A 16,150-nucleotide genomic window follows, 5' to 3' on the forward strand; every position below is an offset into this window, starting at 1 on the left:
TTTTATTTTATAAACCTTTATACGCTCTTCAGGCTGGGAAATGCATCTACTGCTCTCTGCCTGTAAGTCTGCTGGGTCTAAAACAGCACACACAGGAGTGATCATCCCTCCCCCTACACACACTATAACCCTCAGCAAAGATGGCCAAAATCGGCCTCTTCAGATTTATCTTGTGTATGGACATCTTAACGCTATACAGGGAAGACAGTTTATTCATACATATTTTAAAGGGCTTGTCCGGGACTTGTATTTCTATTGATGATCTGTCCTTTGATGCTTGGTGATCAGCGGTGTCCCTGTCACTTAAAGGGGTTGTCCCGCGGCAGCAAGTGGGGTTATACACTTCTGTATGGCCATATTAATGCACTTTGTAATGTACATCGTGCATTAAATATGAGCCATACAGAAGTTATACACTTACCTACTCCGGTGCTGGCGTCCCCGTCTCCATGGCGCCGACTGATTCTGTCTTCTCCTTCCATTAGACGCGCTTGCACTGTCCGGTCTTCTGCTCTGTTGAATGGGGCCGCTCTGGCGTGCTCGCGCCGCACATGTCTTCTGCGCATGCACAGACCAGCTCTCCGGCGCGAGCACGCCGGAGCGGCCCCATTCAACAGAGCAGAAGACCGGACAGCGCAAGTGCGTCTAATGGAAGGAGAAGGCAGCTTTAGTCGGCGCCATGGAGACGGGGACGCCAGCACCAGAGGAGGTAAGTGTGTAACTTCTGTATGGCTCATATTTAATGCACAATGTATATTACAAAGTGCATTAATATGGCCATACAGAAGTGTATAACCCCACTTGCTGCCGCGGGACAACCCCTTTAAGAGCTGTGCCTGCAATACCAGCCCTGGCCACTGTGGTCAGTGCAATCTGCTTCCTGCACTGTCCATAGAGACAGCAGCTCCGGTAATCGATGGGAATCCAAATGGTGGACCCCTGCTGCTCTATTAGCCTGTCCTGAGAACAGGTCATCAATAGAAAAAAAAAAAAAAATCTGTCAATGTTTTTGTGCTTTAAATTGTTTGCATCCTCAATTTGATATTGTATTTCAATTAATGTAATAAACGCTAAAGTCTGGTTTAGACAGTTATTATTGCTCAAAAAATGTCTTTTGAGCGATAATTACTGTGTGCCTCTAAGCGCAAGGTGGTCGCTCAAATGTTGAGCGATCACTTTGCGCTCTGAGTGGGGAATGCAGAAAACAAGCGGGGGCCGCTTATCTTCTGCATTTAGCTGTTCTCTGCTCGGAGCGCCCAGCTGTTATACAGCTGAGCGTTCTGAGCAGGGAATGCAGAAGAAAAGCGGGGCCGCTTGTCTTCTCCATCAAGCTGTTCTCTGCTCGGAGCGCCCGGCTGTTAAACAGCTGAGCGCTCCGAGCGAAGTATGCAGAACATAGGTGGAGTGCTGTGTTCTTCATGCCCCACTTGTGTTTAGGGAGCAGGATACAGCTGAAACAATAGTATCGGCCGTTTCCTGCTGTGAATTCGTGATAAGGCTGATCGTTCTTTCAGCATGCTAAAGGGGAACGATCAGCATTTCCTTAACGAATTATCGCTCAAAAGACGGCTTTGTGCGATATTTATTTATTTTGCAAAAATTGTCTAAATCGGCCTTAAGGCCAAAGGCACACGGCCACGTTTTCAGGCCCTGGGTTGGCCGTTTAATCCCCAGACAGCACCCAGCCCCATTATGGTCTGATGCTATTCACTTGTACAGTTTTTCATGCATGAAATAAAGAGAACAGAATATCTCCTCCATGATTCCTGAGAAGCCACCTGTGGGAAGACCACTATTGGGAAATAAAGTTTGTTTAGAAATTCAGTGACCTGAGATGAGAAGGGGACGACTTTTGTGGCGTTCCCAAGCAGCATGCAAGGAAGAGCCCTTATGTGTGTGGCACCTAAAACAAATTGGCCATGAGGCCCATTTTGAAAAATCTTTCTGGAGTGTAATTCCTTAGAATTTAAAAGTTTCTTCAGTCTCACTCACTGGCGCTGACCACCAAGGACACGTAAGGCTCCTTTTACACAGAGCTAAAAATGGTTTTACTCATGCAAACAGATTATACAGACAGAAGTCTTTTTTAGACATTGTTCGTAAGTCAATCACTATAAAGTAAATGTGAACGACTAAGGCCTCATGTTCACGGGTGGATTTGATTTGCGGGATGATCCGTAAATCAAGCCGCCCATAGGGATGCATGGACGTCCGCAAATACATTAAAGCATGCAGATTTGACTTGCGGATCAGAAAACAAATCGAATCGTTGAATGCTGCGTATCTCGCACAAACTTTCCATTGAAGTCAATGGAACTCGTTCGGTCCGCGGCCTGTCCATACACGTCCGCCATGAAAAAGAAAGAAGATCCGGACAGGACACAGGAGACCGCACAGGTAAATATCGGCCACGGGCAGGGTGGGATTCCACTGGGGGCTTCCACATGCAGAATCCAACCCGCCCATGGACATGAGGCCTAAATGTTCACTGGTAAGATGTAATGACGTGTAAATGAACGAACAGTGATTTTTTTTTTTTTTTTTATGCCTGCCTAAAATGACTAAGAAGCAAACAAGCTCTCGTTCATCGTTCAATCATCAGCCGTGTTTACACTGAACGATTGTTAAAAATTTGCACATAGTTAAAAGGGTAAAATGTGCTGCTTTCATGACTTGCTAGTAAGAGTCCATAGCCTCTGAAAGTTGATCCGGACATTTAATACCCTGTTTTCCCTGAAAATTACCCCAAAAATGAGCCCTAGCATGATTTTTCTGGATTTCTTAGAATGCTTAAAATATAAGCCCTACTCCAAAATTAAACCCTAGTTACAGTTAATAAAAAAAAAAGTCAATTTAAATAGTGTCCAGGCAGCTATACATGTGAAATATTTTAGAGCAAAAATTAATATAAGACCCAGTCTTATTTTTGGAGAAGCAGGTACTCCTATTTTTCCAAATTTGACAATCCTTGGAGTGAATAAAGATGACACATAATGAGTGATATGTGATTCAAAAGTGTCTGCCTAGCTCTGGTAAAATTGACCATATCTTCGCTACAACTTCTAGTGGGAATGTAGGTGGATTCCATCCAGGCTTCTGCCTAAACAGTAGATTAGTTAATCCCTCATATGAAAGAAGTGCACCTGCTAGGGGGAAAATTCCCAAATCCAGGTGTGCAAACCTTGTGGCATCAAGAATGGAGGCTGTAATCGCTGCCACAAATGCTTCAACTAAGTACGGATTACAGGGTGTGAATACTTATGTCAATGCAAAATGTTAGTCTTCCATTAAAAGTTACAAAGATTTCTAACATTCCGTTTTCCTTTTGTCATAATGGGGTATTGAGTGCAAAATGATGTGCAAATTAAAAGGGAGAAAAAAACACGGACACCATATAAAGTGAAAGGATCTGAGGCTTAGAAGTTACTCGTACAATGTCATACTTTATGGTATGACGTACTTTTAAGGTAAACCATCAGAAGCTTCATATGATGCCTTTCTAAAATTCAATATTTAGCTTCCTGCATGTATAAAATGTACATTACTATAGACAAGCGCCGGCTGTTTATTACAGCTGACACCTGCGGGCAACAGCTCCAACGAACCGTATGGCTCATTGGGGCTGTTAACCCTTTAAATGGGCCACCCGCAATGAGATCGCAGGGAGCCATGCAGGTGTAATGGCAGCTGGGGCCTTCTGAAAGGCCCCAGGGCTGTCATGGCAGAATGCTGTATGATGTAATGCTATGGCATTACATCTTACTGCAGGAGCGATCAAATCATCACAAGTTGTGGTCCACTAGGGGGACTAAAAAAAAGTTAAAATAAGATCAATAATTTTTTTTGTAATATAAAAAACCTTTTGCCATATTTATAATATCTAAATAAAACAAATACATATTTGGTATTGTTGCGTCCGTAAAAGTCCGATCTATTGCATCGCCACTGAAAAATACAACACGTCCCGCAAAAAATAAGCTCTCTTACAGCTGCGTCAATGGATAAATAAAGGAGTTATGGTTTTTTTAAAAGGGGGGAGGAAAAATTGAAAGTGGGGAGCTAAAAAAAACAAAACCCTTGGTTCTAAGGGGTTTATGGCACTGAAGGGTGAGATCACTAGAACATGGTTGCATGGAGTGGTGGCTTTCATGACTAAATGAATTTGTTCTTGTTCTTTTAGCTCTTGCAGCAGTTGAAGCGTTTGATTTGTGACCTGTGCAGATTATACAATCTCCCACAGCACCCTGACGTTGAAATGCTGGACCAGCCTCTGCCTACAGGACAGGTATTCATTTCTTCAGTGACATATTTACAGACCTTGCAAGATGGCACAAAATGGCATAAATGGAATCATGCAGAATTCTTAACCCCTTTTAGCTCCATGCTGTACATTTACTGCACTGGTGGGTGGTAGTTTCTGCACAGTGCAGTTAACTTATGGCAGTGGCTCAGTAGCTGGACCTGCACCATAAGCAGCGTGGGTGTCTGTAACATGCTGCTGTCGTCTTCCAGCAATGGCCTGTGGCGGAGCCAACTCTGATCCCAGCTATGTAAACCCTTAGATGCCGCAGTTCATAGTTGCCATAACACCCAAGATGATTTACAGAGAGAACTCCCTTTTCTCATTGGTGCCCCTGTGATGTGATTTGGCTGCCATGGCAACCAACCAACACCCTGCAGAGGCCTAATAAAGCCCTACAAATGTGCCATGGAACATGAGCCTAATATGCTGACAGTCATAATATTTTGCAATACTGAGGTTCTGCTACCGGTTGGTATTATAGAAGCAATCAGACATCTTATAGGCAAGTCGTAGTCAATACTTTTATTTTATTTTTTTCCAATTTATTTATTTTTGGGTAAGGAAAAATAATAATAATCTTCACCCCACCCCTGATGGAGGAATTCACAAGCTGCAGTTTAGTCTGTCAATGGAACCTCAACCTCAGTCAAACCTCTGGTCAACTGCTGAGGTCTGAGATTAGCTGAAGCAGCCTGTGATGTTCTGTAAAGCGGAGATTCTGTTTGGAACCTCTATTGCTAATCTTCATGAAAAATCTAATGCAAAATAATACTGCATGCAGTGCTGTTTCAATTGGGAATTGCTGAAGGACATAAGACAAGCTGGACAGACACCATTATATTCAGTGGAATCTGTCCAGAATGTATCTCATCCAAAATGTTTAGTTTTACCATTCGGTTACTAGTAAGGAGCTGAGCAGAATCAAATGGTGTCAGTGTAAGCAAGCCCTTTTAATGTAGCTGACTTAACAAGTCTTCTAAAATAAATAGGGTTTTTCTTACCCACTCGCTTTCTGCTGTTTGCAATCCACTTTCAGGAATGAAGCAAGCCTACCATTTTGCCAATAGTTCACTGTCCTTACTTCCTTGCCCTGACTTACCATGATGGATTGTAAAGCCTCTGATCCAATCAGCAGAGAGATATCTGAATTCCTTCTCCTCTACCCAGGATGATCAGGCATTTAGAGACCTTGTGGTAAAATGATTAGTAAACGCACTGTGTGCTCACACACGCACACAAGTGCTAGAATAGCAGGAGAGGCCGAGATTATCTGTGTCTGCAGACTGACAGATCTGAGTGCAGGAAGCTGCTGATGAAGATGGGTCCTCCCCTGTTGATTTGGAAATTTCCCGGTGACCTTGTTACTATGGAAGCCCTGTATTTATTGATAGTGAAAAGGAAAACCCTAGTGTCCTATTTCAAACATGAATCACAATGGTAAAGTAGCAACATTTTTAATGCAAGTATAATCCAGAAATGATGAGACTAACACAAAATAGTAGATGAGCAGATGTTATCTGAAAAGTTAGTGCTCCTTAAACACAATTTTTTTTTCTTATATGCAAAAATGTCTTTGTCTACAAACAAACCTGTGTAGAGGGGTCTAGTGTTACTAATTTCCATCTGACAGCTGCATCTTGCTAAAAACAATAGGTGGAAGCGTTACATATGACTACGGAATCACAGTCGCACACATGAGCATTCATAGGGGCTTTATCGAAACAGCGGATGTTGTGGGGCTTAAAGTGCAACTATCATTAAAAAGAAATTTAAATGTACAAAGTAGGTGGTTAGAAGCATTTTTGCAATGTTAGCCTATTCTGGTCACTTTTAGTAGAAGAGCTCCTATGCAGCTAGGAAAAGAGGCTGCTTCCATCCAGGAGCCAATGTATTGTCAGTGTCTCAGTGCCTTGGAGTGTGAGTATTAAACCCTGTTTCACTTGAAAAGTAAAGTATAGAATAGGCTGATCAAACATATTGCAAAAAAATGCTAATTGCCTGCTCTGCACACTTTGGCTGCCTGTCCACGGGCGTTTTTGCATTGCGTTTCCCGCGGCGAATTGACGCGATTCTCCGCCGTGAGCCTATCTGTCAGACTCACTGTGGAGATCCGTCAGCTGGCTCCGCCGTGGGACAGGCAGCCTTAGAAGAAAAATGACTGCTACACTTTAAGAGAAGAAAAAAACTTCAGTTTTTGACAACATCTCCATATTAGTTCCTAAGAACTGATCTCTCCTTCCTAATTTGAATGTTTGCAGAATGGCACAACAGAGGAGGTTACATCTGAAGAGGAAGAGGAGGAAGACATGGGTGAGGTAAAAGAAATTAAAGTATAACATTGCCTTGTTTTAGCGGAGTACTGTGCAGCTTTCTAATCCAAATGTAATATGAATGTTAAATGTGTATCCTCTTTGAACACTCCCTGTGCTTTATTAGAATTCCCCCCTTTGGGATTCCTCAATAGCAGCTCACACTGTAAGACTGCTGACATAGCCACCTGTATATATGCCATGCTTTGGTAATCCAGACACCATTTACTATTTTATTACACCATAAATTGGCTGTAAAAATGACTGTCCTCATTGTCATCCATGGATTCCACTACTTCATTACTGTGCTCTGGGCTTGCTTGATCAGAGACCAAGAAGCCCTCTATGGGATAACACCTGATAGCAGGAGCCCTGTTTTTTTGTTTTTTTTTGGTCACAATCTTTTGACCGCAATAGGTTTTTTTATTTTTCTGTCAACATAGTTGTGTCAGGGCTCATTTTGTGCAGGATATCCTGTAGTTTCCGCTGGTACCTTTTTTGAATACGTGCAACTTTTTTTGAACGTTTATTACTTTTTTTTTTTTTTTTTCCCTTGGACTAGGTGACCAAAAAAAAAACAAAACACAATTTTGGCGTACAGGTTAAATAATGCGTTCCTTTTGTTAGATCAGACTTTTGCGAACGCAGCGATACCAAAGATGTATTTTTATTTTATTATAAATATGGCAAAAGGGTGGGTTATTAAACTTTTTTTTTTTTTTTTTAAATAGTAAAACTTTTTATGTTGGTTCCCAGAGGGGGCAGGAACTTTTCACTGCTTTGATTGCTCCTTCAGTATAATATACCATAGCATTACGTTACGCCGCGGCCTGACAGGGATGCCATCAAGCCATGCTGTAGGCATGACTTGATAGGTATTCTGCTATGACAGCCCTGAGGGCTTTCAGAATGCCCCCGGCTGCCTTTACAACTCACAATCTCATCGCGGGGGCATACGGGACTCCCAGACGTCGATCAGGGCATTTAAATGCCGCTGTCAGAATTGGCGGTGGAATTCAAGGGGTTAACTGCTTCAAAGAGCGGCGTGGCTTATCAGAGCTGTTGCGGGCAGATGCCGGCTATAAGAAACAGCTCCCCGACCTCCTTTCATACTTGCCCCGAAGCTGCAGGATGTAACTGTACGTTCTATGGCGTTTAAAAGAACACTAAGGGCTCGTTTACATGGACAACTATCGTTCAAAAAAAATTGTTGGATCGTGAGAATTTGAACGATAAGGCCTCATGCCCACAGCTGGGTCGGATTCCAACTGTGAAATCTTGCAGCGGAATCGGGCGCGGCGCCCCCCAGAGACAACCCCCCCCCCCCCCCCTCCCCATGCTCACCTCTCTGGATCCCTTGCTAGCGTCTCGGCCAGTATTGACGTGATTTCCTGCGATACTTCCGCTGTGCTCACAGCAGAAGTATCGTAGAACGGACGGCTTCCATTGACTACAATGGAAGCTGTCCATGCGTTTTTATTTTTACGCGCAAATTAGAATATGCTGCGATTCTCCCCCACCCCCACCCCCCCCCCCCCCCCCCCCCCCCCCCCCCCGCGAGCGGAAAATCGCGATTGATTTCCGCTCGTGGACGGGAGAATCCTTTACCATTGCATGTCTATGGCTGGACATTGCTGTAGAAGTTGCGGTGGGCATCTGGCCGCGAATACCGCAGTGATAATCAGTCTGTGGGCATTAGCCCTAATCAGTGTAAACGCTGCCAATGATTGAACGAAGAACAGGAATGTGTTTGTTTCTCATTCGTTTTATGTAATAAATTTAAGGAGAAAAAAAACTTTTGCCTTATTTATAATTAAAATCTAAAAATACTCAACAGCATATTTGGTATCACTGCATCCAAAAAAGTCTAGTCTAGCAAAGTAATGCATTATTTACCCTGCGCAGTGAACGTTGTCAGAAGAAAAACACGAGTTTGGTTTTTTTTGTTTGTTTTTTTTTTTTGTTTGGCCGACCCAGTCTTCAAGTAAAATGTCATATGATCTCCACAATGGTACCAATAGAGACTACAGGATGTTCTGTAAAAAATGACCCCTCGCACAGCTATATCGATTGGGAAAAATAGTTATGGCTGTCAGAGTGCACCAAAAAATAAGTTTACATTTTTTTCCAAGGATATAAAATCTTAAATGTACTACAGCAAAAAAAAAAAAATTGGTATTGTACTGATCCATAGAATAAAGTTGTTGGGTTTTTTTGCTGCAGTATGTACGCTGTAGAAACAAGACAACCTAAGGATATTGGAATTTTTTGATTCCATATAATTCAGTTCGTTAATGGGACCAAGCTTACTGTACGCAGTGGCGTCTGCAAGCAGCTCATCGTCAGGAGTGGTGGGTGTTGGGCTTCCTGCACTCTAATTTTGATCACCTAGCCAAAGGCTAGATCATCAATATAAAATTTCTGGAATACAGTTTTAAAGGAGATTTTACCCAGCCACAACTTTGTGGGACTGGCAGAGATGGTGATGAACGCTCTTGGTATGCCAACCTCTTGGTATGCCAACCTCTTTATTACCCCCCCCCCCCCCCCCCCCATACTATGTGTTTACAGATTGAGACAAGTTATTTTACCAAATACTAGGGAAGCTGTAGCAGTCAAATCTAAATTTTTCTATACTTTAAGGATATTGAAGACTTGGATCATTATGACATGAAGGAGGAAGAGCCAGTGGATGGCAAGAAATCGGAGGATGAAGGCATTGAAAAAGAAAACCTTGCCATCTTAGAAAAGATTCGAAAGAATCAAAGACAGGACCACCTAAATGTACGTAAACAAAAATTTTCCAATCTTGCTTACTTTTTTTTTTCTTTTGGGTGTTTTGGGGGTACAGATGCAGGGAAGTGGGAGTTGGGCTCTTTATTACGAAATAAGCAGACTGTAAGGGCTCACTCACAGAAGTGTATTTAGCCTGCGTGTTACGCACTTGTGTCATTGGGTAATACAGCGAAGACCTCGGGAATAGCTTCTGCCACTAGGAGCAGACTCAGGAAAAAAATGAACTCCTACCAGCTATACCCCTCCTGTAGCAACTGAGTAAAATCTGTTTTAGCTTAGTGGCTTTGTAGGCAGACTTCTCTGCCCAAGTCTTCCAGATCCTGAAGTTCCCTCAACTTCTGGAATTCACAGGGTGAATTCCACTGTCCTACTGAGATACATTGGGGTTGCCTTGACTTCCCCAATGCTTCACTTCTTCCCAAAGGCAAGGTGGCACAGAGAAGCTCTAACTTCTGTGACCTGCCGCTCATGTTCCCTGGGCTGCCCCAACCCAACCAAAGGTGTTGGGGCAAGTTTACTCTGCCCCCGCTGTGCAGGCCATAGTGTTCACATCCCGAGCAGATGGTGTGATGCTGCTGCTCCCTGTTGGAAAGGTTGGGCCGTTTCCCCTTGGTCACTTTATGCCTCTAAGAGGCTTGGACGCTTTTGGTCCCTGTAGCCGGTCAAGGTCTCTTCCGGTTAGTGCCGGCCACACAGTTTTGGGTGCCGCGGTTCCATTTCCAGGGTCTGCGAGGTTTTTTTTTTCTTCAAACACTTGTCTCCTCTTCTGGCCTGCCCTTGCTCCATCACCAGGGAAAAGGCGATTCTCTTTGCATTTGCGCGGGGAACTCTGTTGCCACTAATAAACTATCTACTGCAGCTGCCATGCTATTTGCCATGGCTCTTCTTCCGGGGTTGCACTTGCGCTGCCGAAGACCTGGCCTGCCATTCTCTCTGCGACGCCTCTGCTCCACAGCTCAGGGGACCTCCTAAACTTGGGTAAGATCTACCCTACGCAGCCTCTGCCACAGTGTACACTTTCAGTTAGGCATTCACCTTTTTTTTTTGCGCATGAAACTACAATATCTGCTTACTGGACTCTCCCCTAGAATCAGAGTACCGCAACTGTAACACTTTGCATGCTCCCATTACAGCAAATTCCCATGCAGTGAACAGGAGCCTCTTTGCGCAAACTACCGGCTTCCCAGACCAACCAGCAAACCTCTCCTGGGTAAATTCTCTTTCCCCATCCCCATGAACCTACAGGGCCCTGAACCCAAATGAGCACGCTCTCTTTAGTAGTTTTGGACATTACGAAAGCTTCGAGGTCCACTGTGGAGATGCTGGACAGGACAGCCAGTCAGAACCTGACTGAAGGGTCTGATGCTGAGGAATCCTTCCTACTGAAATGTTGCCATCCAATAGGTGGTGCTGCAGACGTATTGTTCCATCTTCCTTATTTACTGGAATTCGCACGTGGCAGAATCAGGAAACGACAGTCTTCAAGGTCGCACGGTCATACTTTGTTGCCTCTTTCCTCTGTCTCGCTTCAGATTCTTCTTAGATGAGGAACAGTCATTCAAAGTTTCCGCCATGGTAGACAACCAAATGAACACCATGTGAAAGACCCAAGATTCCTCTGCCACAGACTCCTCCTCCTGACGTCCAAAACTTTTGCATAAGACCTTCCCCACTCAAACAGAATTTGAGGATGTTTTGTCCAAGGAGTGCTCGGGTACAGATAAACGTTTACATCAAGGTGTTTAGGAGTAAGGAATGTATCCATTCCCTGAGGAATCAATAAAGTGGTCTTCCTTCCATTTGGTGGATTCTTCTGTATCTCTCCTTCTCAAATGCGCTGCCTTGCCCCTGGCAGATGCGTCATCCTTTCAAGGACCAGCATGATAAATGGCTGGAATCCTTTTCCGCAGCATCCTTTTGAGGCAACTGAGCCACCTTCTCTTTGCTTCATCTTGGGTTAGTATGGCCTTATCTGAATGGGTGAAACAACTGCACCGTGGCATCCTATCCGATGCTTCCCCGGAGGACTTAGCGGAACTTGCTCAGCATATTTCTCAGGCCGGCAAGCTCATCTGCGAGGCCACTTTAGATGCCGCAGGGCTTTTAGGTCATTCCTCCACTCTTTCCATGGCAATTCACTGCACATTATGGCTAAAATGTTGGTCTGCAGACACCATCTCCATAATTTCAGCAGCCAGCTGGACATAATCACTTCAGGAACTACAGGCGGAAAAACTTCCCATCTTCCACAAAATAAGTCCATTTGTACACTAGTAAGAAATAGTTTAACTTTCGTCACTCCAACCCACAATCTTCCAAGTCGTGTCCAGCCTCCCAGGATCATAAAAAGCATCCATTCTTCAAACTGTGCCCTTCCTGGCACTCCTGCTCGCAGGCATGCAAGCTTTCCTCAGCTAAATTCTCTTCCCTGTGAAGGGTGGTTTCCACCCCAGTCATCCAGGGTGGGTTGGGGAGGCTGTCTTCTCCTACTCGAGTGTTTGGCTCATTCATGTTCAAGATTCTTGGGTGCGAAATTGTCTTTGATGTATGCCTTTGTTTTGTATTTTTTCATGTTTGTGTCACAGACTTACCAAAGCTGTGGATGCCCTAGCTATGCCAAGGAATCTATTGTCTTTTCCTGCCAACGCCTCTATTCCATGGCACCTCAGAAAGGCCAAAATGAGGGACCTCTCTCTGATCCTTATAGCGCCAGACTGGCCCCGACTACCTTGTCTCTCTACTGGTCGACGCACCCTGGCTCCTCATCCCTCAGACAGGATCTTATGCGGCTGTTTGATGGCCTGGCTGTTGAATCTGCAGTCTTGAGAGCAGGGCTTCCTGGACCTGTTTGGAATATGCTCAAGGCCAGGACACTCTCTTCCCCTCGCCTCTACCATAGGTTGATCTCCCTCTGTCTGTTATCTTGTAAGGGCTAACTTGCTGCTTTATAATGTAGATCTCCCTTTTGGTACTGCATAGGCGGTACTTCATCCTGTTCCATCCTTTCTCCCCAAGGTGGTCTACTCTTACCACCTCAATGAAGACCTCGTTCTGGGCTCTTCCTATCTAGAGCTATCACACCCTATGGAACGTTGTCTTGACAAGCTGTACGCACTCTGCAGATCTTTCTTGCACTGAATCCCTCCACCGTTCTGATTCAGTGTTTCTGATCACAGATATTTGTCGAGGTCTGGTGACCTCCAAATCCACAATCTCCTACTGGATCAAGTCAGTGATCAAAGAAGGCCTATTGTGCCAAGGGCAGAACTCTGCCACTTGGGTGACGACCCGCTCAAGCGGTGTCCCATAAAGTTGCTGCTCTTCAGGTTAGCATGTCTGCAACCTAGTCTTCGTTTCATGTGTTCACGAATTTTACAGGGTGCATACTTCTGCATCTTCTGACACTGCTCTTGCTCAAAGGATTCTGCAGGCAGCAGTACCCTGATTGCATCACAAGTATTTCTGGCCCTCCTAGGGACTACTTTGGAATGTCCCGAGGTCTTCGCTGTGTCGTTCTCTTTACCCTCCACCCCCCAATGACACAGCTGAGAGAACAGGATATTTTAATTTATTATTTTTACTCGTCGTAAAATCCTATTCTCGTCTGTTCATTGGGGGACACGGCACTCGCCCACTTGCTTTGGGGAATCGTCTGTTTCTGTTCTGAGCTTCCCCCTTTACTTCATTTGTATGTTTTATTTTAGTTCACATGTCCATTTAGCCCTTGGACTCTTAATCTCCTTCTGCTTGGATGCAGCAGGGGTATAGCTGGTAGGAGGAGTTAACGCTTCTTTTGCTTTGTCTGCCTCCTATTGGCAGGAGCTTATACCCGAGGACTGCGCTGGTCCCTCAATGAACAGACGAGAAAAGGATTTTACGGTGAGTAACGAATCCATTTTTTTTTTCTTCCCCCTCTGTGTGCAATACGCAGTTCTAAAAGCCCATTGATTTACATTGGGCCTTTCAGACATGCGTTTTTTACATGTGTGGGGAAAAAAAGCATGTCCTATTCTGGCCGTTATCATAGTCTGGTGCTTAAGTAAATAGTAAATATGCATGTTTACCTGTGTATTTCCCGAGTACCGCGTATTACTCACATAAACAAATACGCTCATCTGAGTGAGCCCTAAATGACTGAAAGGTTTGTGCTTACTAATGTTGGTTTCCTACTGTTTCCATTATAAGCAAAGTTATGTCTAGTTTAAGAGTTGTTCATTGCTAATTTAATCCCTTATCCACATGGTAGGAGAACTACCTCATCAATTCGGGTCCAACTGCTGAGATCCCCGCGCCCCTCTTTCCCCACCAATCATGAGAACAGTGCCAATGGGAGCAGTGGTCGCACATGCACACCACTGCTCTTTTCACTTCAGTGGGATAGCTGAGCCCTTGTACTTGGCTGTTTCTAGCAGTGTGCATGCATGATCAGCACTCCATTTGGAGAGGCCTCTGAACCCTGTTGTTGGGATTGGTAGGGTTCGACCGCTGGGACTCCCACTAATCTGATAGTTATCCTTGTCCTGTGGATAGAGGATAACATATTTTTGTGTTAAATCAATTGCCTGCCATAAGTTCTGCCAATATATATGTAGACTAGACATGAGAGTGTGTTGGCAACTAAAAATGTAATTCTTGTTTTCCTGTGTTAGGGTGCAGTTTCTGGTTCCGTACAAGCTTCTGACCGTCTTATGAAAGAGCTCAGGGATATATACAGGTCACAGAGTTATAAAACAGGTCTGTTCGTTAATGATCCTTTTTATTGATGGGAAGGTAGAAATAAGGACTTGTGTCTAAAAGCTGATTTACACGTAACTATCGCTAAAAATTCTTCCATATGACAGCTTTTGTGTGATAGCTGTGACGTGTAAATGTGGCCATCGTGCACTCTATCAATCGCTGAGTTCAGATCAGCATGAAATCTGTGGTCCCTGATACGAGGGACGGCATGCTGTGTTGTCTGCGGGCAGCGCTGATAGCTTTGTATGCATCCTGCTGCCTGCAGGAGAACAAAAGCTATATATTTAGAGAACAGGCCACCCACTGTTCTCTAAATACATGCAAATGAATCTAGTTAGCTACTAATGGGCTGATTAGCCCTTTAGTAGCTAATGCAAAATGTTCGCTCAAAATTCTTCAGAAACTGGCAGTTTTGAGCAATCATCTTTGCGTGTAAATGGACCTTTAGTCCATTTAGAAGTCTTATTTGCTGTGAAAATCATTTTAACTGAGAATTGTGCTTCTAATGTTTTGTCCAGTGCAGCCTATATTCAACTTGGGGTGGCCATACACATTAAATGTACATCTGCCAGACCAGAATCCTCTTCAGCAATCTGATTTAAACGGCTTGATCCTGTTGGTCAAGGAAAGAAAAGCTGTTGCCAGACATGTTTTGGCAATGACCTTTTCTCTTTATTCCGTGTGTCAGCCAAGCTAGCTGTGGGCCAACAGCCATGTAATGTGTATGGCCAGCCTTAGTACTCCTAGTTACTGGATATAAAATGGAACTGCATTTTGCTCTTGTAATCCATCATCAGAGTTAAGCCTTGTGTTATTACTGATTCATCCTGTTTAATGATGCCATATGAATTCTAGACTCATTGATTAGAGTGGTCCAAGTTCCTCAAAGTACTGAATTAGTAGTTATAACGAATCCTCCCAGATGAGTATATCTTGCCAATTTTCCAGCTACCTGATTTGCCAGGTGAATTTTTATTCTTCACCAGACATGAGCTTTTCTCTTGGCATAGTTGTACAAATTGACAAACCGAATACAATAGAAAAACCAATGTACCAATGAATCTAGCAAATTTGGAAGGAGGGACACAGGTGATAAAATCTATTTTCTCAACCTTGCTAAAAATATTTCTCCTTTTTGCAGTCTTTTTATGTAAGAATCTGCAGCTGTTTGTGGGGACAGATTTAATTTTGTCCAACCCTGTGTTCCCTTCAGTGGTCTTGTATATGGACCTGCAAACTCTCACAGCATTGCTTCAGATAACGTTTTAATACTAAACCCTTATGTCCTAAGCTGTTCTTCTGTAACTCTTTCCTGCTTCTTTTCTAGGAATTTATTCAGTGGAACTTGTAAATGACAGTCTGTACGAGTGGCATGTTAAGCTGCTTAAGTAAGAGAATTTTCCTGGTTCTGTTAACGTATGTTTTTCAATTTGCATGTTTTAGGGTAAACCTTTTACTTAAAAAAAAATAATAATTTGGCTGCAGTGTATATATAGCTAGTCTCTTTCCAAATGAGTGGTAGTTAACAAAAGTGCCAAGCTCTGTCTGGCTCTTTTCATAGCATCTATTGCATATGCATAAAGACATGTCAAAAGTTTTGATCGCTGAGGTCAGGTGCTGCAACCTTCCACCTTCCCTAGAATGAAGCAGCAGAACACTTATTTGAGTGCTGCCTCGGTTTGCTAGTTGAAGCTAGGATTGGGTAACTCCTTCAGCCCCATGACATGTCTGTGCGAAGAAGTTTGCACAGAATGACCTATATTTACATCATATGGACAGCCCTATGGAATGTGTAGGGTTAGCCCAGGTTCTATTTAGACCAGTGTTTCTCAACTCCCGTCCTCAGGGTCCCCCAACAGGTCATGTTTTCAGGAAATCCTATAGTAAGAACACCTGTGGCAATGTCTAAGGCACTGACAATTACATCGCTTGTGCAATACTGTGGAGATCATGAAAACATGACCTGATAGGGGTTTCCGAGGACTGGAGTTGAGAAACACTGATT

The 16,150-nt window shown here is 43.8% G+C and overlaps 1 protein-coding gene across 2 annotated transcripts in view; it reads left to right on the forward strand.

Annotated features, from left to right (window-relative positions):
• UBE2Q2 (ubiquitin conjugating enzyme E2 Q2) overlaps window positions 1-16,150 on the forward strand; it is a 34,403-nt gene that overhangs the window by 7,222 nt on the left and 11,031 nt on the right. Inside the window, exons 3-8 of one of the 2 annotated variants that reach the window (XM_066592245.1) lie at window positions 4,181-4,285; window positions 6,562-6,618; window positions 9,256-9,396; window positions 13,228-13,287; window positions 14,058-14,142; window positions 15,473-15,533. In XM_066592245.1, coding sequence (XP_066448342.1) covers window positions 4,181-4,285; window positions 6,562-6,618; window positions 9,256-9,396; window positions 13,228-13,287; window positions 14,058-14,142; window positions 15,473-15,533 — 509 coding nt within the window. The remainder of the gene's footprint in view (window positions 1-4,180; window positions 4,286-6,561; window positions 6,619-9,255; window positions 9,397-13,227; window positions 13,288-14,057; window positions 14,143-15,472; window positions 15,534-16,150) is intronic. The other variant, XM_066592246.1, reaches the window with a different exon arrangement.

The sequence above is a fragment of the Eleutherodactylus coqui genome, chromosome 2, assembly GCF_035609145.1.
Source record: "Eleutherodactylus coqui strain aEleCoq1 chromosome 2, aEleCoq1.hap1, whole genome shotgun sequence".
NCBI classification, from domain to species: Eukaryota; Metazoa; Chordata; class Amphibia; order Anura; family Eleutherodactylidae; genus Eleutherodactylus; species Eleutherodactylus coqui.